Source organism: Procambarus clarkii, chromosome 1, assembly GCF_040958095.1.
Source record: "Procambarus clarkii isolate CNS0578487 chromosome 1, FALCON_Pclarkii_2.0, whole genome shotgun sequence".
Lineage (NCBI taxonomy): Eukaryota > Metazoa > Arthropoda > Malacostraca > Decapoda > Cambaridae > Procambarus > Procambarus clarkii.
The window spans coordinates 22374962-22399628 of record NC_091150.1 but is presented as its reverse complement, the minus strand read 5'-3'; the positions used below and the strand labels follow the sequence as shown (position 1 = coordinate 22399628).

Here is a 24667-nt window from a genome sequence, read left to right as displayed (position 1 = left end):
ACTTTGGCTGGTAGTTCATAGACTTCCCTTCAGAGTGCCAAGGTCAGCCTTCGCAGCCGTATAACCCAGGTTGTCGGCTTACTTTTAGGTCCAGCGTAGCATCCCCAGTGTTTGGGTGTCCAGCATGGTTTACCCTCCAGGCCCTGCAAATCCCTTGCAGGTTTGGTGGTCCTATGGATATCCCTTCCCCCACAAACCTGTGCATTTGAGTGTTCGTTTTCGTCTCTGTTACTAGATAACTATCACTCATTTTACCTCGGCTATGCTGCCTGTTGAGTCAGTGACACCTTTGACCCCAAGTCCTTTGGGTTTTTTTTCTCCCCCAAGTGACTCTCCTTCTGACCCTCCTGATGAGGTTAGGGAATATCAGATGGTTTCTGCTTTGCGAGTCTATTTGGCACAGTTGCAGCGGTCGACGTTATGTGCCCGGTTGGACGTCCTGGAGCTGCACCATCTGGTGTTTATGGACTATAGAATTATAGGTGTTGTGAACTCCACATTGGCTTCATTCACACATTCTCATCATTCCCCTTTGGGCTAGGTTTGCCCTTCTCCTGTTACTTTCCCCCCTATTCCTGGCCCAGAAATGTCTGGGGGGTTTCCTATTCAGAGCAGGGTTTAGCTAGGGCTTGGCCAGCTCTAGGGGTTGCTCCCTTCCAAATCAGGTGATTGCCTAAGTGTAATTACCCAAGTGTAGTTACAGGATGAGAGCTACACTCGTGGTGTACCGTCTTTCCAGTACTCTTTGTCATATAACGCTTTGAAACTACTGACGGTTATGGCCTCCACCACCTTCTCACATAGCTTGTTCCAACCGTCTACCACTCTACAAAAGAAAACCTTCTAATATTTTTTCTGCATCTTTGTTTCCTTAGCTTGAATCTGTGTTCTCTTGTTTGTGAAGTTGTTGGTTTCAGGAATTCCTCTTTGTCAGTTTGGTTGATTCCTGTTAGTATTTTGTAAGTGGTGATCATATATCTCTTCTTTCTGGGGGGAGCCCCTTCGGCTCCCCGGAGCTTACTAGGCTGATATGCTAATGTCAGACTTTGGCATCAGTCATGTGCATGGAGTTCTGTGGGCCTACCGGGGACCACGAGCCAGAACCTGGCCCCCTCAGAGAGGCATGGGTAGCAATGGCCTATAGAAACGCCCCTTGTGGTTGGAAACATTCTATGTCTGCCATCGACCGGGTCAGGCACCCAGAAAGGTAAGCATCCCAAAACAAACCCCTATTCTGGTGAAATTATTGCTACTACAAGCCGAACAAGTGGATAGAACTCCCCTAAAAGAAACGAGCAAACGAGCATGACGCCACACGTTGCCGCGCCACTGTCTGCGCAGCTCCCCTCTCCCCAGGAGAGGGAAAGGGGGAGCCCCAGACCCCCCCACACTGGCTATCCACCCTTCAGTTCTGAGGCTGAATGTCAAAACATGCAAAAAAACACCGACCGGAGGTAGGGAGGGGAGGGATGCCGGGGAGCCTCCGGGTCTCTCCCAGAAAATGGCATTTCATTACGTTCAGCTCTGGTTTTCTGGGGGGAGCCCCTTCTGCTCCCCAGAGCTAACTATCCACAGAGGAAATACTGTAATAGGGAGTTACCCGAGAGGTGGTCGCTGCGCACTCCACAACTCAAAGTCGAGACAATTGCAACCGCCAACCCAAGGCGACACAGGCCCGAATGGGACCTGGGAACGACCACGAGGTAACCAGCAGCCAGGACCCTGAATGTCAGCCAGGACACATCGCCAAATACGGCCGAAAGAGCAGCGAACCTTCGAACGTCATGGGCACGGAGATAGATGCAGGCCGGCTAGCCTTAATAACTCGGTGGACGATCTGGGAGACCCTCTCCCTCGAACAGGGAAGAAAGGAACTGGATCAACCCAAAGCGTGTCCCCGGACACAGAAGCCGTGGCACGCAAATAACAGTGGAGGGCCGCAACCGGACACAAAAACACGATGCACCCCCGGCCCGACCAACCAAGCACCAACAACCCAAGGACCCCTCCGGAAAACAGCAGTCTCATTCTGTGCCAGAAAAGGGAAGACGGCTGCAACCGAACAAACCTATCGCCACGACCGAAGAAGCAGAAACCCCTGCGCAGGAGGAGAGCATGAAGCTCACCGACCCGACCCCTAGAGGCAAATGCCAACAGGAAAAGAGCCTGCTAGAAACAATCCTGAACCAAAGGGGCCACAACAAACCGAGGAGAAGAAGAAAAGAGAGCACACTGTCCAAAGACCAGGACAGCTCAGATGGCGCATGAGCAGGCTGGAGGTGAAACAACGCACGAGACAGCTTGCGAAACAGCGCAGATGTAACACCAAGAACGAAAGCAAGCTGAAGCGGCTCCGCCAGCGCCGCACGATACGAGGTGACAGTGTGTGGCAATATGACAGCCCCGAGCCTCCACAAGAGAAGGACAAGTCAACGCCAACAAATGCAGCCACCTAAGAAAAGACAGAAGGAAAAAGGTAGGACCACTTAACAACCTCACACAGCCGCCAAGAAGAAGCACGCAGATGGGACACCAACAACGAAGCCACCTGATCACCAACCGAAGGCGAGAGACTCGAGGCAGAACCGAACCAACCCTGCCATGGACCAATCGAGCCTAGGAAGAGGCGGAGCCGCGGGAAGATCTCGATGCCTGCCGAACAGAAAACTTCCCAACGCCAGCAAGCTCGCCAGGAGAATAGAGACTACGGGTCCGACGCGAGACCCCAGAGAAGGGACACCGCGAGACCCTGAAAATGCCAACAGGCAGTGCAAGCCAGAAAAACAAGAACACAAACCTGGCAATAGGAGGGCCAAAAGGCACAAATAAAACACACAACAGTGCATTGGATAAAACGAGAAAAAGACCAGAACAGCCCCAGCACCAGCAGCCAGGTAGAAGAGTGAAGCAGGAAGATGATGAACGAAGAAGGCATGCAGCAAATCTGGAACGAAAGGGACATGACCAACCCACAGAGCTGCAGATCATGTCCCAACAAGTCATGTCAGCAACACACACAGTTGAAGGCCCTGTCCCAACAATTCAAACTGACTAAGGTACAAAGGTTTGCCACCAGACTAGTACCCGAACCGAGGGGTACGAGCAACGAAGGCAGACTAATCAACACAAGGGGCACATGCACCATGAGACATAGGAGGAATTGAGTGCCCAAAGGAGCCATAGAAATGCAAGAAAGAAACATTCCAGTGTCAGAGTAGTAAACAAATGGAATGCATGAGGAAGGGAAGTGGTGGAGATGACGGCTGACCCGACACACAGCTGCAAGTGCAGACATGACAGAGCCCAGTAGATGTCAGGTAAGTAACAGGGAAGAGGCAGGACGAAAGAGCCAAAGCTCAACCCCCAGCAAGAACAACCAGGTGCGGACAATTAGGTAAGTACAGAGAAACCAATGTACATGGAAGGGCTAAGCCAGGCACTCCAAGACGGGAGAGGAATGAGGGACCGCAGATAAGACCACGAGAAACGCCACAATCAAACCCCAACACGCATCCCCAGTCACAAAACTGCAGCAAATTGTCACCACACAACATCCTGATACAGTAACATTTACCACATAACCTGCACCTCCACCATTGTACCTCGTAACATGGATGAGGTGGGGTCCCTTGATTGACTGTGCCCCTTGTGGGTTTTTTTATCCTATCTTCTAGTTTTGGCATGTTTAATGCCTCTAGTCTCTCTTCGTTACTCTTGTTTTTCAGTTCCAGAAACCATTTTGTAGCATGCCGCTGCACCTTTTCCAGTTTATTTATGTGCTTCTTGAGGTTTGGGCACCATACAGCTGCTGCATATTCCAATTTTAGTCTCACAAAAGTCATGAACAATTTCTTTATTTTATTTATTTATTTATATATATACAAGAAGGTACATTGGGTTTGTGAGAATACATTGGATAGTACAGTATTTACATTCTTGTAAAGCCACTAGTACGCGCAGCGTTTCGGGCAGGTCCTTAATCTAGCAGATAATTTTAAGTAGGTAATTTCAATCAGAATTGATAAATGAAAGATACATTACAAGAGAAAAATGAGATGAGAGAGATAAGTAGGTATATTAAAGCACATTGTTATATTAAAGCTCTGATTGATTACATTGACAGCTTGATTAGTAATTTAAACAAGATTAATAGACACCATACAGCAGATTGACAGCACATATAAGACAGCAATGATCACAATGGTAAAGATGTTCAGAATGGGTACATAAAGATTGGGCGACTGGGTAGCAAAAGATACAGATAAACAAGATTTATAAACACCATACAACAGATTGGCAGCACATATAAGAAAATTGGCAGCACATATAAGAATATTTCTTTAATATAATTTACATATTTTACACATACTTTAATATTTCACAATCTATGTAATTAAAAGCAAGTCTGAAGTTGGAAAGCGATGCATACGCTCCTCTCACAATGTTCTTTATGTGTTCCTCTGGCAACAGCTTACTATCTAAAACCACCCCTAGGTCTCGTTCTTTATTACAGTTCTGTAATTCCTTTCCACATAATTTGTAAGTTGTGTGTGGTCTGTTTTCTCCGATTCCACATTCCATAACATGGCATTTATTCACATTGAATTGTATTTGCCACTTGTCGCTCCAAGCACCTATTTTATCTAGATAAGTTTGAAGAGCATTACAATCATCTGTGTCTCCTATCTTCTCCATTATCATTATCTGCAAACATGTTCATATAATTCTGTATTCCTTCTGGTAGATCATTTATGTAGTCGACGAACATTACTGGTGCAAGAACTGAACCTTGTGGTACTCCGCTAGTAATAATCCTTCAGTCAGATGAATTGTCTCTAATTACTCCCCTCATCGGTCTGGCAGTTAGAAAATTTGTCATCCATGTCAGAAGTCTCCCTGTCACTCCTCCAGCATGTTCCAGCTTCCAGAACAGCCTCTTGTGTGGGACTCTATCCTTGGGTTCGTATCCTGGCTGGGGAGGATTGACATGGTGCCAATCCTTAACTGTAGCCTCTATTCACCCAGCAGTGAATGGGTACCTGGTTGTTAAATGATTTAGTGGGTTGTATTCCGGGGAAAAATTAGGTTTAAGGTCCTGCCCAAAACCCTATGTGTGCTAGTGGCTTTACAAGAGTGTAAGAACACTTGTATATAATTAAAATGAAAAATATATATATTATGTCATTACTCTCTAGGTGTTCAACCCATTTGACATTAACTATTTTTCTAGTGTTTTGATTACCATGCTTGTTACTGATACGGGGTCCATAATTTAGAGGTTCCTCTCGACTACCAAGTGCAGGGATAGTTGAGCTGGCTAGTCTTGCTGAGGCTTCGGGGTTTTCCTTCAGTCAGCTCCCCATCTTCCTTTTATGAAGCTTCTCCCCCCTAGACTTCACTTTTCTGTCCCAGCAGTGTGTGCGGATGCTGGCTCCACCCTAGAGCCCTTAACTGCAGCTTTCAGGGCATGAAGGGAGGCTGGTTATGAGCTCCTGGGTCCAATTTGATTCTACATAGCTCCTTGTTCTCCCCGAGGAGGGTCTCCTTTTGCAGGGGAAGGGGATTTTGTATCCCCCTTCCCTGAATGGATATTCCAATGGGCCCAAAGGCACATGGAAGTGACCCTTCTGGTAGTTTCCTGCCTCTCAGGGTCCCCTGCTTCAACAGCTCATGAGGCACTGTTTATGTACCTCCTGCATGACCCAGATTACCTCATTGATGGACCCTGGCTCTTTTGAGTTTAGGTCTTCTCCTCCTCAGATGCAATACAAGGTTCCGGAATCTTCCTGGCTGGCAGATAATCCCTTATTCTTGTTTGGTGCTTGGCAGCTTTTGTCGGACCTGCACTCCTGAGTGGTGTAACCTGTTTATTATACCTGTATTACAGGTGTTTCTGGGGAGCTCCTCTTTTGCGTCACTTAGCTTAGTGTCATGATCATTATTCAAAGGACATAATGGATCTTGCCTTAAATGGCAGTCATATGGCACTGGTGAGAAACATGCATTTCATATTTCCTCAGCGCCATGTTTAGTCTCGGATTCTTGTACATGTCTAGTATATAACTGTAGCTTTGTCAAGATGCTGTATACTGAGAAGTGTTTTGCTCTGATTGCTTGCAGGTGATGTGCAAAACAAGATTAATGCTGATACTGAGCTGAGAAACCTTGAAGATGAAGGACTCTTTGTTGGTGCAAAACCTTATATTACACCAACTAATATCAACATCATTGAAAATAGGCTTCTTCAACAAGGAGATAGGTTCGTATTGCTATTTTTATGAAGTGATAAATCAATGCATGTTTAATAATCTTTGCAAGATTAGTTCATTCATCAAAATTTGATTAAAATATTTATGATGTTCTGAAAGGGGATGAATTGATCAGAAATTTTGCACAATCAATTTGCTTTAATGTGGAAAAATGGATTTATATATTTATTGACTTGAGTATTAATTGGTTCATCTGATACTGATATGTTGATTAGTTAGCTTGGTAAATACTGCATAGTTAGAGAGAAGCGTCATGGATACAGGAAGCTACAGTTACTGATTATTACTGGATGTGTTCCTGGTGTACTGCTAATATATTACCTTATGGGATAAATAGGATATATTTTAGGACCTATAATTTATCGATGTACAGTATATGAAAAGCTCTTCTCCAAGTAGACTCACTTGCTCGCTACCTAAGGCCAAAGGTAAGATGAAAGAAAGAATACATTATTGAGATTAGCTTGTGGTAACGAAGCAAGTTTACTCTGAAATGCAGTTTTCATATATTACGCTCTTTTTCTATTTTCTGAACTATCCCACTTGGTTGCCCCTTTAGGTAACAAAACAAGAGGGCAAGATTAACCTGTACCATATTATTGTGCTAGCCTGTAGATGAAAAGTTGGCTCGACCCACACTGGGCGCTCATACTCGGCATGTGGCAGTGAACTGTAAGGAAGCGTGGGCGGGGAGATTGATCCCAGGGTCTTGGTTGTGACGTCCCTGTTTTCCTCCTTGCTTCTGAATCCCTTTGCTGCTTGGAAGTAATACATATGATATTGCTTCCTTTGCTATGGTGACTAGGGATCAAAATAATATGCATTCTATTGATCCCTGGTCCATGGTGACCAGGAATAAGTGATTGTCATGCCCTTGGTCACAAGACGGGGTGAATTGCCATTTGGTCCTAGTGATCGCTATTTGTTTCAGACTTCTCCTGCTAGAATTGAGGTTGTGGCATTCTGTCAGGACCCTTGTTGCAGGGTCTGGTTTGTGTCCTGAGGTCTGTCTACTCTTTGTACAGTTACTGTACAAAGTTACTGCCACTCCTGCAGGCTTCAGGGTGCCAATTCTTCAACATTATATTTTTAAATATAAATATTGTCTATGCTTGTTTATCTTGAGGTTATCTTGAGATGATTTCGAGGCTTTAGTGTCCCCGCGGCCCGGTCCTCGACCAGGCCTCCACTCCCAGGAAGCAGCCCGTGACAGCTGACTAACTCCCAGGTACCTATCTACTGCTAGGTAACAGGGGCATTCAGGGTGAAAGAAACTTTGCCCATTTGTTTCTGCCTCATGCGGGAATCGAACCCGCGCCACAGAATTACGAGTCCTGCGAGCTATCCACCAGGCTACGAGGCCCCAGGAGCTTTATGTGACACATTCAAAATTTATCTGACCAGTGATTCAGGTCAGTCATCAGAGAGTTTGCCCCCCATGCCCATACCATCTGTTCTGTTAACTAAGCCTTGGTCACGACCTTCAGCTCAGCCATTACCACCATCAGGATTCAAGGTTACTGGAAGTGTTTGTTCTGCTCTGCAGGTACCTCCCTAACCTTGCTTGCCCTCAGTGATGACATGTGGCTTGAGGGAGACCTTCTACAGCTATAGTGCTGTTGTTCCCCCTGCACTGGACCTTTCTCTGCTAGTTCCTTTTTTTGGGGGGTAAGTCACTCAATGGACTGTTACCCTTCCCTGTAGCACTATGGGGAGGAAGCTGTGAGAGCTACCGAGAGTGCCTAATTCAGTACTTTTAGTGTAATGAAATGACCTCTTCTAAGTTGAACATTATTAGTTCCCAGGTACTGCCCTTTGATTTCTATCTTCACCAGGTCTGCAGGAATTCAGCAGAGTAAGGTTCATTATGAGGACTCTCTCCATGTTTTCTTTTCAGACTAGACTGCCTTCTTTGATGAGGCTCTGTTGTGAGATAACATTGAAGGTAATGAAATGCCTTTTTGTGGTGAGGGACTCGGTATGTTTCTGTTTCCACTCTTTATCTTCTTTTCCCATAGAGCTGGGGAGGTGTTAGTTCTGGGTTGCTCAGAAATGGGTTAACCATCTTTCAGAGACCCCCCCATCCCCCCTAGGATACTTGACCTGCCCTTTGGTGGCAGCAAGTATATCTAGGCAATGATTTTGTCATGGTAAAATGAGTGTGTTCATGTTTCTTCAAAGTTTGCAAATTTGTCAAGGTAGTTGCATGTTTTTGAGAATCATTTTGCTCTCTGGTGGAATTTTTGTTGTACTGTATTAATCTGATCTTCAGGTTCCCATTCACCTCTTTGATGGAGGGAAACAGATTCTGGTCCTGGTTCCTGGTAGGCATTCTTGTCTCCAGAGGCTTGGTGTGTTTCGCCCAAGGCTTTGTTGCTTCCAGGTTGTAACACCAGGGAACGATCAAGTGGCTTGTCATAAAGAGGCTTTTCACTACATAAATCTTGGATTTGTTGCAGGCATTGGTTCTCGGAAACAGGATCTCTTGAAAGGCTGGACAACCCCATCAGTGACCAGTTCTATCGTCATCTTCCTACTGATTTGGAGACCCAGGAGGAGCCACTCGCTGTGTTTGTTGGAGTATGTGCTGTACTCTTATTATGATACACAGTGCACGCTTAACCCTTAAACTGCGCATGGCGTATATATACACCCTGAGTAACATGTCCCACGGTGCGCATGGCGTATATATACGCCATAGGGTGCCAGGCCCGATTCAAATGGCCCGCGGCTACACGGGGTTCACAGTAGCTTCCTCAGGACTCTTGTAAACAGATGCCATTTTAAAAAAAAATCGTGGGCAATATTCTCAGGTGTGAGAGGCACAGTACTGTTGGAGCAACCAAGGCTGGCGCACGCAGCATGAGCGAAAAGTATTGCTGTTCAGCTTGTAACCACAGCATCGCCGAAAAATGTCAAAATAAATATATAATTGTTATTATTTAGCGATGACACTATTACAGATGACCCATGACTGTGATATAAATAACCAGGGTTGTGATAATAGCAGGATTGTTGTAATAATTAGCGCTGTGGGAGGAGTGATGCTGAAAGACGGAGGGAGACAGCATCGTTTACTGACTGTGTGGCCACCTGTTATTGTTTGCATTCACCATACCAGGTCAGTGGTTCTCTATGGTGAACACAAATGTAGATACTTATATATAATGTGTGTATTAGTGTAATAACAGCAAAAGGATTATGCTGGGACGAGCCATTTGGGTGACGGAGGTGACGTCGTCTGCACGATTTGTCTATCTGTTTAGAGGGGGGCCACTATGCTCTTTGGGCGCACTACAAGCTTAGGTGTACAGTTACGGTGCATAAAACATGTAGATACTTATATATAATATGTGTATACAGGGTAATAACACTGCAAACAGTATTGTTGGGGGAGAAAGTTTAGTGCGTGTGACCTTGAATGAGTGATGGAGCCGCCAGCCGCCATTTGTGTATAGCGACGACTCTTAGTGCCTGAACTAACTATATCAGCTTAGCTGTACAGTTGTGGTGAACAAAATATATACATACTTATATATAACGTCTGTATATAGTGTAATAACACCACAACTGGTATTGTTGGGGAAGAAAGTTTAGTGCGTGTGTTGAGGGAGTGGCAGCGAGTGGCTGGCTGGTGTGTGGCGGTAACTTCTCGTTGCTATTCGACTCTCAATACCAACTTAGTGGTTCGTTATGGTGACCAAAACATGCAGATACTTATATATAAGCTGTGTATAGAGTGTAATAGCAGCAAAACTATTTGTTTATTGTTTTATAAACATAATAATTGAATCACTAATATGCACATCATACTTTTGAGTATAGCGATTATTAACCACTTTTATTATATAAATATATTACAATACACACTATTGAATAATATTACTGCAAATAAACTAAGAAAAAATCAATCGGAGACATTGAAACAATTAGGTAATAATATCTTTGTGGCAACTCCCATCTATCAGCGCGGGTGACGCTGACCGGGTCTGACGACCGCTCTGTCAACGCCCACTTTTTGCCAGACTTCCTCAGTCACTTTCGCCCAGAATATGTCACCTACGATTTTTTTCTTATTTTTCCCGTGCTCAGGGGACACAAATTAACATGTTTAGAAGACGAATTGAATTTTTTTTTTCTTGCGCACAGGGGTGTAAATGTCCCCAGGACCCCTGAGCAGTGTAAGGTTAAAGCTTATAAGCATTATATGTAATCTGTGCTCATGGAGCTATATTTGGAGTATAAAGTATGACAGTAAACTTAATGACATTATTTTTAAATGTAAGGTTTTTATTTAATTTTCTTTTATAAATGTGAAATTTATGTATGAAATCTTGTGTATTAGAGTATTGTATAAATATATTAGTGTATAATCACTGATATAGTAGGATAACTCTCTGTAATGACACTTGAGGGGTTATTACACTTTGAATTTCGTTACACAGTATTTCATTTATTTTATAATTTTATCATCATTGATTAATATTTTATGCAGATCACTTGCATCATTGACTCAACCCTTAGACAACGGTTCTCGAAAAATGGTCATTCCTGCATATGTGCAAACAATTACAGAATTCAAAAAATATTTTTTTCATGTAGAAATATTCATATGTATGCAAAGTGTAAGAAAAACTGGAGAAAGAAAATAAATCTGAACATTTCTGAGGAGAGCCCCTTTGGCTCCCCGGGGCTTTCCACGCTGATATGTATGTATTAGATCGTGGCATCAGTCAATTCGATTGGAGTTCTTGCCTACCGGGGACCACGAGCCAGAACCTGGCCCCCTCAGAGAGGCACGGGGAGCAATGGCCTATAGAGACCCCTGTGTGGTTGGAAGCATTCCACGTCTGCCAATGGCTGGGTTAGGCACGCAGAAAGGTAGGCATCCCAAAACAAACTCCACCTGGTAAAAAATTGCTACTGAAAGTCGAACTATCAAGCAGAACTCCCAAATCCGAAAACACACAAACAAGCATGATGTCACAACTGCCGCTGCACCACAACTGTCTGAGCAGCTTCTCCCCTCCTCAGGAGGGAAAATGGGGACCCCCAGACCCCTGTGTCGGCCATCCAACCCCAGTTCTGAGTCTGATGTGATGAGTGGCAGTCTTTCGACTCTGGCTTCTGTCTCTGTGCAGTGCTGTGTCCTTGCAGTGTTGTTCTGCTGTGTGGTGGTGAGCGAGCCAGGAGTAATTCACGAAATACTGGGGCTGCATGTGCCTAGGGCCACCTTCCCTAGGTGCCCTGTAAGTACTGCCCTTGTGGCTTAGGGTTATCTTCCACAAGTTGTTCGGGAACTACCTCCGTAGGGATCTTTTGCTGCTCAGTGATTGCCCTCCCTTGGAGTCAGCTGGGGTTTTCATTGCCACTGTTTGAACTTGGGTAGGAGGTACGTAGTATCATCGCTGGTAGGGGCGCAAGGTATTGTGCAGCTTGTAACCTATTATCACAGTGGCTGGTTCTGTTCCTGGAGACGTTGTACTTTTGCAGGGTTTTTCTTTTCTTTTTGTTTGTTGCCTGGTGGGGAGGTCTGCCACTTGGTCATTGTCCACCCTCTGTTATTCTGGTGGTCCCCCGCTAGGTCGCCGTGATTCTACACATCGCAGGGGTTCAGCTTTAATTGTCCTCTCGATAGTTTGGGCCAACCGGTTAGCAATACTTTGCCTGGTCTTCTCTTAGCATTCAGCCTAAGGGCCCTGGAAAACCCCATTGGGGCTCATTGGTCCGATGGATGCATCCTCTGTGTCCCATCTCGCCTTGTGCATGTTCAAGGTTGAAGGTTGCTTTGTCCCCTTGTCTCAGGGTGACATTCACTGGTTTTGCCTCTGTCATGCTGCCTGTTGGGTTGATGACACCTTTGACCCAGAGTCCTACAAGTGGTGTTCCTTACTGGTGCTCCAATTCACCCAGTCCATTGATACTGATAATTGGGTGCAGGGAGCTTTGGTGTTGCATGCAAGGTTTCGATTGCTGCAATGCGCTAGGTTTATTGCCTTTCCGCATGCTCCGTGGCTACCCCTCTTTAGTTATAGGGACCTGAACTTGGGGGTGTTAGTTGTTCCGACTTTGGTTTCGTCCGTGCTCTCTCGCCCTTCCCCAGCTGTTGTTTGTCCTCCCCCTTCCCCAAGGAGGAGCTGCCCAATGCCACCACATGCCAGAGGACACAACTCGAAATGCCCATGAATCGTGGGATCAAGCGTGGGCAAACAGAGCCAACTTCCCCCTTCCATCACCCAGTCAACGGGGTGACCCGTGAAGGGGCCGGCATCTCTTCCGAGAAGCCGATATACCGATATACGTGCAGAGTGACCACCACGCCGACCAGACGAAGACGGCTCTGGAGGAGGTACTGGTACAGAATCTGGCACCAAGGGCCCAACTTGACCTGCTGAAGCCTGAGCTTTGGCACGATCTTTCTGGGATGCTCAAGAATGCCCACTCCAGATCACCAACAAATCAGAAAGAGGACGGCAACTTGCAGAAGTCACCTGCTAAAACTGAGAAACAACTGCATCTGAGAACAATAATGGACAAACAAGGAGATAAAAACTTAGAAAACTTAAGAGCCAGGGTCCAGGCCGAATCAATAGAGAGAGCAAAAAACAGAGTTACCTCCTCCCTGAGGATAGGCGCATACAGTTTCGGCAACGCTACCGATGCCCTAGCAGCCGAGAACAACGCCCCAGACGACGGCCTGGCACTCATCACCTGCACATCCTCCACAAGGGGGCACAGGGGCTTAAAGGCATGCATTAAGGTGCTCATAAGTGCCCCCCCAGTAAACCTGCAACACAGTAGTAAGCTCCAACCAATCCAACGTGCGGGTACGGCAAAAAAGTGCCACGCCCCAAGCGAAAAGAAAGGACAGTCTGCAAGCCAGGAAGACGCTGGAACATCACAACGCACCCAATACGGGGAAGAATAACCAAACTCAAAAGAGACCTAGTCCATCATGGAGGCAAAATCCGTGGCTCGCAGAAGGTATGCACTAAGTGCCTCCCGAACTTCCGTAGGGAAAATCTGAGAGGTGGAAAACCTCCTGAAGGATGAAGCCACAGAACCCAAAGGAACCTGGAAACAAACCTGCAGGGAAGCTGAACCCATATCAAACTTGTACTGGGAAGGGGGATGTGAAAACCCTGAACCCTGCAACAGCAAACCCCGCCCCGAGAGCACCAAAGCCCTGGCAAGATCAAACGGGGTCCGAGCACCCCAGGCCAACCCAGGCTCTGGGGCAGAGCCATCTTCCATGCCCTCCACTCTTGAAAAAAGGCACAGATCAAGGGAAAGGCCTGCTGGTAAGGCCTTTCAAAGAAGGAGGCCTGCTGGTAAGACCAAGAAGACTAGGCGGGAGGAGCAGGCTCAAAAGCCTCCGTCCCCGCATCGAATGGGGCAGCCCCCGGGGCCGCCAAGTCTCATCCCTAACTAAGCTTCACCCCGACTCCGAAACCCTCAGACCTTTGTGAGCAAGCAGCAGGGAGGGGGAGGCAGCAGTGTCAGAGGTTTCAACTCCGAAACCCTCAGACATTTTGTTACCCGTTATCACTCACGGGTAATGCTCTGCCGATTTTCGGGTTTGCTGTGAGTAACACGCCGGGCTTTTTGACCTTATATGCATATATTCCTTTAGAGGATTCTATTGTGAACAATTTGATACCAAAATGAACAATATAACATGAAAATTGACGTGAGAAAACTGAAAAGAGTATACATATTTTAGTGATGGGTGTTGTGGGTGAGCGGATAAGTGCTCACTCACGGGTAACGCTCGTCTGATTTTCGGGTTTGCTGCGGGTGGCATGCCTGGCTTTTTGACCTTATATGCATATATTCCTTTAGATAATTCTATTGTGAACAATTTGATACCAAAATGAACGATGTAACATGAAAATTGACATGAGAATAGTGAAGAAAGGACTGTATACATATTTTAGTGCAGTTGCGCGCTCATGGGGTAATGCTCGGCCAATTTTTTATTTTCAGTTAGCTGCGGGTGGCACATCAGGCTTTTTTACCTTGTATGCATATATCCCTTTAGAGAATTCTGTTGCGAACAGTTTGATACCAAAATGAATGATGTAACACAAAAATTTATGTGAGAAACTGAAAAGAGGATGCACATTTTAGTGTGGGTGTGCGCTCACAGGAAACGCCAGGCCCACCTTGGGGTGGGCTGGGGAGCGCACGCTGGGGACGTGAAAATGTTATCAAGCGTGGAAATCAAAACAATAAAAAATAATTAAAACCAAATGGGTAGAATACCTGGAGAGTAATGACAATAACACAGACAATGTAGTTTTAGAGCAGGAAGATCCTGTGTAACAAATCTACAATCCAAGTGCAATTTTTATGAGAGAGCCACAGAGTTTCTACAGGAAAGAGATGGGTGGGTTGACTGTGTCTATCTGGACCTAAAAAAGGCTTTTCACAGTCTCACACAAGAGGTTGTTCTGGAAACTGGAACATGCTGGAGCAGTTACAGGGAGACCTTTGACATGGATGAAAAATTGTCTGAGAAAGATGAGAGCAGTAATCAGAGAAAAATTTTCGAACTGACAGACAGATGAGGGCAGTAATCAGAGACAATGTTTCTGACTGAAGGAGTGTTACTAGCGGAGTACCACAGAGTTCAGTTCTTGCATCAGTTATGTTCATTGTCTACGTAAATTATCTACCAGAAGGACTATAGAATTACTGTATATTGAACATGTTTGCTGATGTTGCTGAGCTAATAGTACAAGATAGATGATGTAGACGATTGTCTTGCCTTTCAAATCGACCTATATACAATAAGTGCTTGAAGCACCATGTGGCAAATGGAATTCAATATGACTAAATACATGTCATGGAATGTGGAATAGGTGAAAATAGGCCACACACAACTTACAAATTATGTGCAGGAATTAAAGAACTCTAACAAAGTGAGAGAGAGATCTAAGGGTGTTTCTTGACAATAGAATGTCACCAGAGAGGAACATATAAATGATATCATGCGAAGAGCATATGTGTCGTTTTCCAACTTCAGACTTGCTTTTAATTATATGGATGGTGAAATACTAAAGAAACTCTTCATGACTTTTGTGAGACCAAAATTGGAATAGGCAGCATTTGTATGGTGGCCAAATCTCAAGAGGCATATAAATAAGCTGGAAAAGGTGCCACGGCATGCTACAAAATGGCTTCCGGAATTGAAAAACAAGAGTTACGAGGAGATAAAGGCGTTAAACATGCCAAACTAGAAGATAGAAGAAAAAGAGGTGATATGATCACCACTTACAAAATACTAACAGGAATGGACCAAATTGACGAAGGAATTTCTGAAACCAGCAACTTCACAAACAAGAGGACACAGATTCAAGCTAAAGAAACAGAGGTTTCTTTAAACACAGGTTTCTTTCTTTAGAAACACAATCGACTTGAGAATGGTCCAGGACGGACCGAAACGTCGTCGTCCCTTCAACTTCTAGTGTGTGGTCTGGTCAACAGAGGTGCCAAAAAAAAAATATTAGAAATTTTTCTTTTTGCAGAGTGGTGCACAGTTGCTACAAGTTAAGGGAGAAGGTGTTGAAGGCCAAAACCATCAGTAGTTGCAAAGAGTTATACGACAAAGAGTACTGGGAAGACGGGACACCACAAGCGTAGCTCTCATCCCATAACTATACTTGGGTAATTACACTTGGGTAATTACACACACACAAATTCATCGTGTGGTGGCCCATGGCGCCTTACCTCATCTGTTATCATGAGAGCTCTGACAGCAAAACACCCCTCCCCTTGCCACACATCCTTAATTGCCATTTGATGTCTAGACGAACGATTGTATTTATAATAGGAATATTATAAATACTTGTATACACAAATTGGCCTATTCTAGGCAGCTCCAATTTATGTCAATATAAATAGGAGCTTCCTCGTATGAGCTGATAGGCCTGTGTAGTTGCTGAATTATTATGTTCAAATGATGATTAGTTTACCTGGTATACTTCATTATAAGTATGTGGAATTGTGAAAACCATATGAACATCACTGGTATGCATACGATATAATTATGACAGAATTTTATACAGTGACGATGACTGCATTCACCTAGTAACATTTATGACGATAACTACATTCGCCTAGTAACATAACCTTGACACAATTGAAACTACTCCCTACTTCTTTGGGGAGTAGAAGAATTCCTAGAACCCCACCAAGGTTGACTACGGTATAGCAGGATTTTTTCTTGGGTCAAGGTAAACTCCATTACATCCACATAGTTATTATATCCTCATTTGCATCATATGTGTAAAATCCAGACAATAATAGTTTAAATCAATGTATAATGATAATCGCTGTCTAAGTTATAAAATGAATCAGTGTTTCTTTAAACCTAAGCATATTTATATTGACATTGTTTGAAAGTCAATTACTTTTATATTTATAAAGTATTTCATCATGTATCATCAGCCTCGTCCAAGTGAGTGTTTGCAGACGATGAGTCCGGATGATGGAGGGGTATTGGATGTTGAGCTTGCCCAGTTAACCTTCACCCATCACCCACTGTTCTCACCAGAGCATGTTTCAGCATCACAGCTCACTCAAGCATACAATACATATGTGGAAAGGGCAGCAGCTGGTGTTACAAAAATTCTCCAGAACAAGCTACTGGTAAGCTGAATTTTGCCTGAATAGACAGTGTATTTCTTGAATAATCCAACTCGGTTGCTCCCAAAGGTTAAATCCTACTGGTTCCACTGAGTTTGGTGTCATGTTGCCCAACACAAGGGCAACACAAGTTGCCCTTGGCCGGGTTTCGTGCTTCACTGTCTTGTCTTTGGACATATGGTTGCCATAGTTGCCAAGTTGTAGGGACTTACCTCCCTAGTAAGTACCGTGTTTTCTGGGGGAAGCTTCTTCGGCTCCCCGGAGCTATCCAGGCTGATATGTATCTCTTTAGACTTTGACATCAATTGATATGGGTGGAGTTTTAGGCCTACCGGGGACCACGAGCCAGAACCTGGCCCCCTCAGAGAGGCACAAGGAGCAATGGCCTATAGAAATGCACATGTGATTTGGAGCATTCTATATCTGCCATCGACTGGGACAGCTACCCAGAAAGGTAAGCGCCCCAAAACAAACCCCTTAGTCTGGTTAAAAACGGTGAAATAAACAAACGAGTGGACCCCAAAGTGGATCCCCAAATGTAAACAAGCAAACGAGCATGACATCACATGAGCCGTGCCACATGTCTGCGCAGCTCCCCCCCCCCCCCTCCTCCCCGGGAGGGTGAAGGGGGAGCCCCAGACCCCCGTGCTGGCGATCCACACCCCATTTCATCATCTGATGTGATACATCATGGTCGTGTGGCTCCAGCTCCAGACTCTTGTGCATTGTTCTGTCCTTTGGTTCAGTACTGCTCTTATGGTGGTGTGCGAGCTGGGAGTAATATTCACAGGTACTCGGGCTACATGAGCTTAGGGTCACCTTCCCTGAGTGCCCTGTAAGTACCGTTCTTGGGGGTTGGGGTTCTCTTCCACAAGTCACCTTGAGTCTACCTCTGTTGGTCTTTTGCTGCTCGGCGATTGATTGCCCCAAGTGTTTTGGAGGGTTTCTACTCTTGACTACCTTAGGGTAAATGGTAGTTTTGCACTGGTAGGGGCACGAGGTACTGCGCAGCTAGTTCTCACCTATAACAGCGGTCGGCTCTGTTCCCTCTGGGTACGTTGTCCTCTTGGGAGGTTTTTCTTTTTCTTTTTACCTGGTGGGAGGTCTGTCTTGGTGTCCCTTTCCCCTGTTATATTAGTGTTTATCTTTCTGTTTGGTGGTACCCCCCTGCTTCGCCCTTGTAAGTGGACACGTCCCGGGGGTTCAGCATTAGCAGTTTGTTTGGTAGCATTGCACGCCGATTAGCAGTACCCTGCCTGGGCTTACCCAGAGCAAAAACAGTTTAGGGGCCCTGGGAAACCGTACGGGGGCACTCGGGCCTGATGAATGCGACCCCTGGGTCCCCTCTCGCCTTGTGCGAGTATGAGGGTTGCTCTGTCCCCTTGTCTCAGGGCGATGTTCATTGTTTTTACCTCCGTCATGCTGCATGATGAGTTGGTGTCATCTTTGACCCAGAATCCTGCGAGCATTGTTGCTTGTTTGTGACCAATTCACCCAGTCTACTGATGACATGCTATTTTCTCCTTTCCCCTCGCTGCGTACACGTTGGATTTGGGTTCGGCTCCTCCCCGGGTTCGGTTCTTTGTCTCTGCTGGTCTGGTCCTTCGATTCCGTTCTTCTGGAGGTTTTCAGCCTACCGCATCTCGCCTGTTGAAGTACGGGTGGCCATTGTGGCTTACCTCCTGTGCGACCCAGAATATGCCTCTGTAATGGATTTGTCTTCCTTCAAGTTTGGATCTTTGTTTCCATACTGGGTTCGTTATGAGGTTCAGGAGTCGTCCTGGTTTGCGGACTGCCCGCTGTTGTCATTGGATGCCTGGGACACCTTTTGTCGTACCTGCATGCTTGAGTGGCGCGAGGCTTTGACTGTGGTCCAGGTTTACCTGGGGGGCGACTTTGAGCATCTTAATCAGTGTCTTTTCGCTCCTGCACTTCTGTGGGATGTTGACATGATTCGGCTTCACGTGCAGGTTCTTTCCCTGTCAGCTGTGCCTGTGGCTGAGGACTTGTGCGCTTGTGGCTTGCTGGCTTCAATCTTGCATTTCTTTTCCCTCCTGGAGCTGTCTGCAGATTGGCTTGCGGCGGATGTAGAGGTGCGTGGGGCCGTTCCTGGGTCTGGTGCCTTGTTCTCGGCTGCTTGTGCACCGTCTGCACTTTTGAAGCTGTTTGCGCCGATCCTACGGGATGTGCTGTCGCGGTTTTTCACTGCACATCTCGCTTGTTGACAGATTGTGCTTGCTTCCTTCTTGGAATCCACTTGGGCCCTGGCTCTTAGGTTGTGTTCGCCCTTTTGTCTTTTGCTGTTTATGGACTCTGCAGTCATGCAGTATATGCAAGCAGCAGCTTTCAACTGTCGTCCGATGTCCGACCTGTTGTTCTCCAAGGGTCCCGGGTGGGTTCTTCCCGGAGGGGTCGTGCCAGGGCTCGGGGTTCCACTTGTTGGGGTAGGCCATGGGTGACTGTTTCGGAGCCGGTGGCGCCTTCGGAACTGTCTGAGTCTGGTCTGTGCGGTGATTGCTCTGTGTGTATGCCTCTGTATGTATCGCTCTGGGTGCAAGCCTCACCCCATCTGTAATGGGAGTGAGGCTGGCTTTGTTCACTCACACCTGTTCTCACGATTCGTGGGCTTTTTGGGTAATTTCTCGATGCCTGTAGTGGCGTTGGGTGACTCCTCCTCCTTCGGCGGGTTCGGGGTAGGCCTCTTCTCCTGCGTTTTATCAGGTCATCTCGGAGTGGGTGCGCTTAGGCTTGGTCGAAACGACAACATCTCTCAGGTAGGTTTTCCGCCTATTTCCAGTTCCGAAATGGGGCTGTGCGGACCTGCGGTTCATTCTGGATTTGTCCCATCTGAACTCGTGGGTTTCTTGCCCCTCCTTTCGGATGACCACTCTGTCCCAGGTCCAACTTCTGCTGGAGCCAAGCGCTTGGATAGTGTAACTGGACCTCAAGGATGCTTATTGGCACGTCCCGATTCATCCTGGGTTCAGGGACTAGCTTGGTTTTGTTGTTGGGCTTCAGAGTTATTGCTTTCATTACCTCCTGTTCAGGTTGAACCTGGCACCTCGAGTGTTCACACTCCTTACCTGGGTCGTGTTGGCCCGTCTGTGTCTGTTAGGTGTTCGGGTGTTGGCTTAACTCGACAACTGGCTGGTTTGGGCTCCCAGTCAGTCCACGTGTCTGCTTGCCAGGGGTTTGGTGCTTTCCCAGCTAGCTGGGTTCGGGTTCCTGGTGAAATGGCGGAAGTCCCATCTGGTTCCCTCCCAGGTTCGGACCAGGCTGGGACGTGTGTGGGATTCTCTAACCACATTCTTGTCTCTCCCTCCGGAGTCTCTCCTTTGGCTGCGGTCTCGCATGTGCTTGCTTCTAGGGGGGCTCTTGGATCACCTGGCGGTTGCTCGAGGGCTTGTGCAGGAGCGTGAACTTTGCGATGATGGTCTACCCGCCGGGTCAGGTTTGGCTTTATCTGCTATTCTGGTTTCTTTGGGACTGTCCCTTCTGCCTTGCAATCGCTGGGTTCAGCCCCCAGGGGCCTTATGTTGGCTGCTGCCAACTTCCAGCTTCCTCTAAGGGTTTTTCAGGGTTCAGTGCCTTGCGCCTATTGAGCCCTCGCTCTATGTGTTCACGGACGTGTCATCTCTCAGCTGGGGTTTTGTGACCAGTGCTCACCAGGCCAGCCAGGGGCGGTATGGTCCGTCCTTCCTTCTGGCCCACAGCACAGTGCGGAAGTTTGCGGTAGTGCGGTTGTCACTATGGAGGGTTCGGGTCGCTCACAGATCGTAGATCCGGCTCCATTCGAACTACTCCCTGATGGTTCATTGCCTGAACCGAGGGGGCTCAATGCAGTCCTTGGCTATTTGGGGCTGGTCGTTTCGGGTGACTCGTCTGCTGAGTTCTCGGGGTTTGGCTCTCCTGGCTGTTCACGTTCAGGAGGTGTCCAACATCCTGGTGGATGGCCTGTCTCAGTTCATTTCCCTGTCCACGGAATGGACGGTTGATGCTGACTCGTTTAGTTGGCTCTTCCGGACGTACGGGCTCTCGGAGGTGGACCTCTTCGCATTGGAGTGGTCGAGGCGTCTCCCGGTGTGTGTGGTGCCCTTCCCCGACTGTGAGGCCGACAGGGTCGATACCTTTCAGCAGGACTGGTTGAGATGGGGTTACCTGTACCTCTTTCCCCTGGTCTAGCTGTTGCTCTGTCTTAGCTTGCTTGGAGACTTACCAGGGAAGAGTAGTCCTTCTGGCTCCTTGGTGGCCAGCCCAGCCTTGGTTTCAGGTGCTGCTTGCTCGGTGTCTGACCCCAGGAGTTTTCCTGCGGCTCCACCTTTTTCAGCAGATCGGACCGTTCCGTTACGTAGCTGGTTCGATCTTCACCTTGAGTGTTTGCGTCTGGTATTTTTAACTCGAGTCTATGACCACTTGTATCGTGATCAGGTGGCTTCGTTAATGGTGTCTCACCTGCGTGCTTCATCTCGGCGGCAGTATGAAGTTTAGTGGCGGTCCATCCATTTCTTCTCATCCCTTCGTAGGTTGACTTCAGTTTCCAATAGAGTTGTCTTGTCCTTTCTTTCTTGGTTGTTTCAGGACCGTCATATTATGCCAGATACTGTCGCCTCGTATCGTGCGGCACTGGAGGAACCGCTGTAGCTTGCATTCGGCATTGATGTTACTTCTGCATGGTTTTGTAAGGTGTCTCTTGCATTGTTTCACCTCCGGCCTGCTCATGTACCGCCTGAGCCGTCCTGGTCTTCTCTTATCTCTCTTCCCCTCGGTTTGTAGTGGCCCCTTTGGTTTAAGATTGTTTCTTCCTGTTGGCATTGGCCTCTGGGGGTTGGGTCGGGTAGCTTCATTCCCTCCTCCAGCGCAGGTGTTTCTGCTCTTTTGGTCCTGGTGATAGGTTTGTTTGGTTGCAGCCGTCTCCTTGAACAAATCCACAAGGGCCATGACGAGGATTCGAACCTGCGTCCGGGAGCATCCCCAGACACTACCTTAATCGACTGAGCTACGACAGGGTTGTAGCTCATTAGATGTATCACGTTAGTGTGATTTTTGTGTGTAAAGCTGTCTCCTTCTTTTCTGGGGATGAATGAGACTGCTGCTTTCTGGAGGGGTCCGGGTTGTTGATGCTTGGTTGGTCAGGCTGTGGGTGCATCATGTGTTGTGTCTAGTTGCGGCTCTCCTCCGGTTTTTCACACCATGGCCTTTGTGACCGGGGATGTGCTCAGGGTTGACCCGGTTTTCCTTCTTCCCTGTTCCAGAGTTTGGGTCTCAATGGTCATCCGCAGGGTTATTTGATCCGGCCAGCCTGCGGTCTATCCTTGTGCCCACGACGTTTGTAAGTTTGCTGCGCTGGCTGCCGTCATCGGTAACATGTCTTGGGGTAGACATTCGGCCACAGGGTTGTTGGAGGTCGAACAGTGTCCTGGCTTCTCGCTACCTTGTCTCGGTTCCGGGGCCTGGTCGGGCCTGTGTTGCATTGGGTCGGTGGTTGCAGCCAGTTCTCACGACTCTGCGTTGAGGGGCGAGTGCCAACCTCTTCTCGGGTAAGTCCCTCTTGTTTTTGTCTTTGGGAAGTAGCTCCGGTTAGGTGAAGGGGGCTCCCCCAAAGAAACCAGCTTTGAATGTAATGAAATGCCATGTTCTGGGTCAGACCCAGAGGCTCCCCGGCAACCCTCCCAACCCTCCTCCCTCCCTAGGCGCCTGACAGCTGGGTGGACAGCACTTCGGATTCGTAGTCCTGAGGTTCTGGGTTCGATGCCTGGCGGAGGCGGAGACAAATATGCAAAATGTTTCTTTCACCCTGATGCCCCTGTTACCTAGCAGTAAATGGGTATCTGGGAGTTAGACAGCTGATACGGGCTGCTTCCTGGGGGTGTGTAACAAAAAGTAGGCCTGGTCGAGGACCGGGCCGCGGGGATGCTTAGCCCCGAAATCATCTCAAGATAACCTCCGGTTGGCGGTTTTTGACATCCAGCCTCAGAACTGCGGGGTGGATAGCCGACGTGGTGGTTTGGGGCTTTGCTTCCATCTCCTGGGGAGATGGGGGTTGCGCAGACAGCGCAACATGGTGTGAGTGTGAGTGTGACATGTTGTGACTTCATGCTCGTTTTCATTTGGGGAGTTCCGTCCACTAGTTCGGTTTTCAGTAACACTATTTTAACCAGAATAGGGATTTGTTTTGGGGTGCTTACCTTTATGGATGCCTGACCTGGTCGATGGCAGACATGGAATGCTTCCAACCACACAGGGTTTCCATTGGCCATTTCCCCTCGTGCCTTTCTGAGGGGGCCAGGGTCTGGTTTGTGGTCCTCGGTAAGCCTAGAACTCCATGCGCATTGACTGATGCCAGGGTCTAATACTGTACTTTCATATTAGCCCGGTTAGCTTTGGGGAGCCTCCACGTCTTGCCCAGAAAATGGAATTTCATTAAATTTAATGCTTTGTTGTTTGGTCAGGTTTACCTTATGTGTATGGGGGAGGCGGTCGGCCGAGCGGACAGCACGCTGATCTTGTGATCATGTGGTCCTGGGTTCGATCCCAGGCGCCGGCGAGAAACAATGGGCAGAGTTTCTTTCACCCTATGCCCCTGTTACCTAGCAGTAAAATAGGTACCTGGGTGTTAGTCAGCTGTCACGGGCTGCTTCCTGGGGGTGGAGGCCTGGTCGAGGACCGGGCCGCGGGGACACTAAAAAAGCCCCAAAATCTTCTCAAGATAACCTCAAGATATGGGAACCCTCAGCTTGTCCACCTTCGTGAATGGGAACCCTCAGCTTGTCCACCTTTGTGAATGGGAAGTGTTTTGTTCTGTGCCACTGGTAGGCGGGGGTAGAAATAGCCTAAGCTACTCTATCCCTTTGAGATGTATTTATTGCTTATCTCAATAAACATACTTGAACTTGAACTTAGGCCATGATAAAATCCTTGATGCCTGATGAGATGGTATTTTCAATGGGAGTATCAGTGTATAGGCTCTTGGCAGTCGCTGAGTGAGGCCACCCTCACAAATAGTTTTGTAATGCTCATTTTATGTTTTATTAACAATTGTTATTCTACTTATTTTTTAAAGGTACTCCGGCAATCTTTAGCAAAACTTCGCCAGATTAAACCAAATTCTAGGAGGCAGTATAAATCAGTCAATGAAGAAATAGACTCTGTGCGCAGATTAGAAATTTACCGCCAAGAGATTCGGGATTGTCGTGAAGAGTTCAATACCGAAGCTGAACGAGACAGAATCTTACTAGCGAACATTCTTAAAATATGGAAAAACATTAAGCATGTGAGACGAAGCAATAAGTATTACAGTACGTCTCTGAAATTGATCATCAGAAAGGAAAATGTCAACAAGGAAGATGAAGAAGAAAGAAGAAAAGAGGAGTTAGAAGAAGAGTTCAAAGAATTGCTTGAAGAATACGAAGAAGATTATGAAAAGAAGATGAAGAAGTATGAGAAAGAGATGACTGAATGGAAAGCAACCCATAAAAAAAAGGTAAGAAAATGAGTTTAAGCACAGGATTACAATATAAGACTGGCTAGCTCTCCGAGATAATTGTCACCAGAGGAATGTAGTATGAGTGGTGGGGTCAAAGGAACAAAATGTAGAGTAAAAGTGCTGTACACTGAGATGGTAGGTACAAGGGTGTACAAGGGTGATTAAAGGGGTTATATGGTAGAATCATGTGACTAGTTTCTTCGAAGAGTAGAACTGAACATGAAAGAAAGTGTGGAGGTAGAGATGGGGGGGTTATAGAGCGAAA

At 46.9% G+C, this 24667-nt stretch overlaps 2 protein-coding genes across 5 annotated transcripts in view; one reads left to right on the top strand and one right to left on the bottom strand.

Annotated features, from left to right (window-relative positions):
• LOC123753850 (uncharacterized) overlaps positions 1–24667 on the bottom strand; it is a 490864-nt gene that overhangs the window by 244677 nt on the left and 221520 nt on the right. The window lies entirely within an intron of this gene.
• Positions 1–24667, top strand: part of LOC123753931 (coiled-coil and C2 domain-containing protein 2A) — a 227823-nt gene that overhangs the window by 62339 nt on the left and 140817 nt on the right. For all 4 annotated transcript variants that reach the window (XM_069321189.1, XM_045735932.2, XM_045735922.2 and 1 more), the window contains exons 7-10: positions 6121–6259; positions 8729–8849; positions 16722–16922; positions 23980–24399. In XM_069321189.1, coding sequence (XP_069177290.1) covers positions 6121–6259; positions 8729–8849; positions 16722–16922; positions 23980–24399 — 881 coding nt within the window. The remainder of the gene's footprint in view (positions 1–6120; positions 6260–8728; positions 8850–16721; positions 16923–23979; positions 24400–24667) is intronic.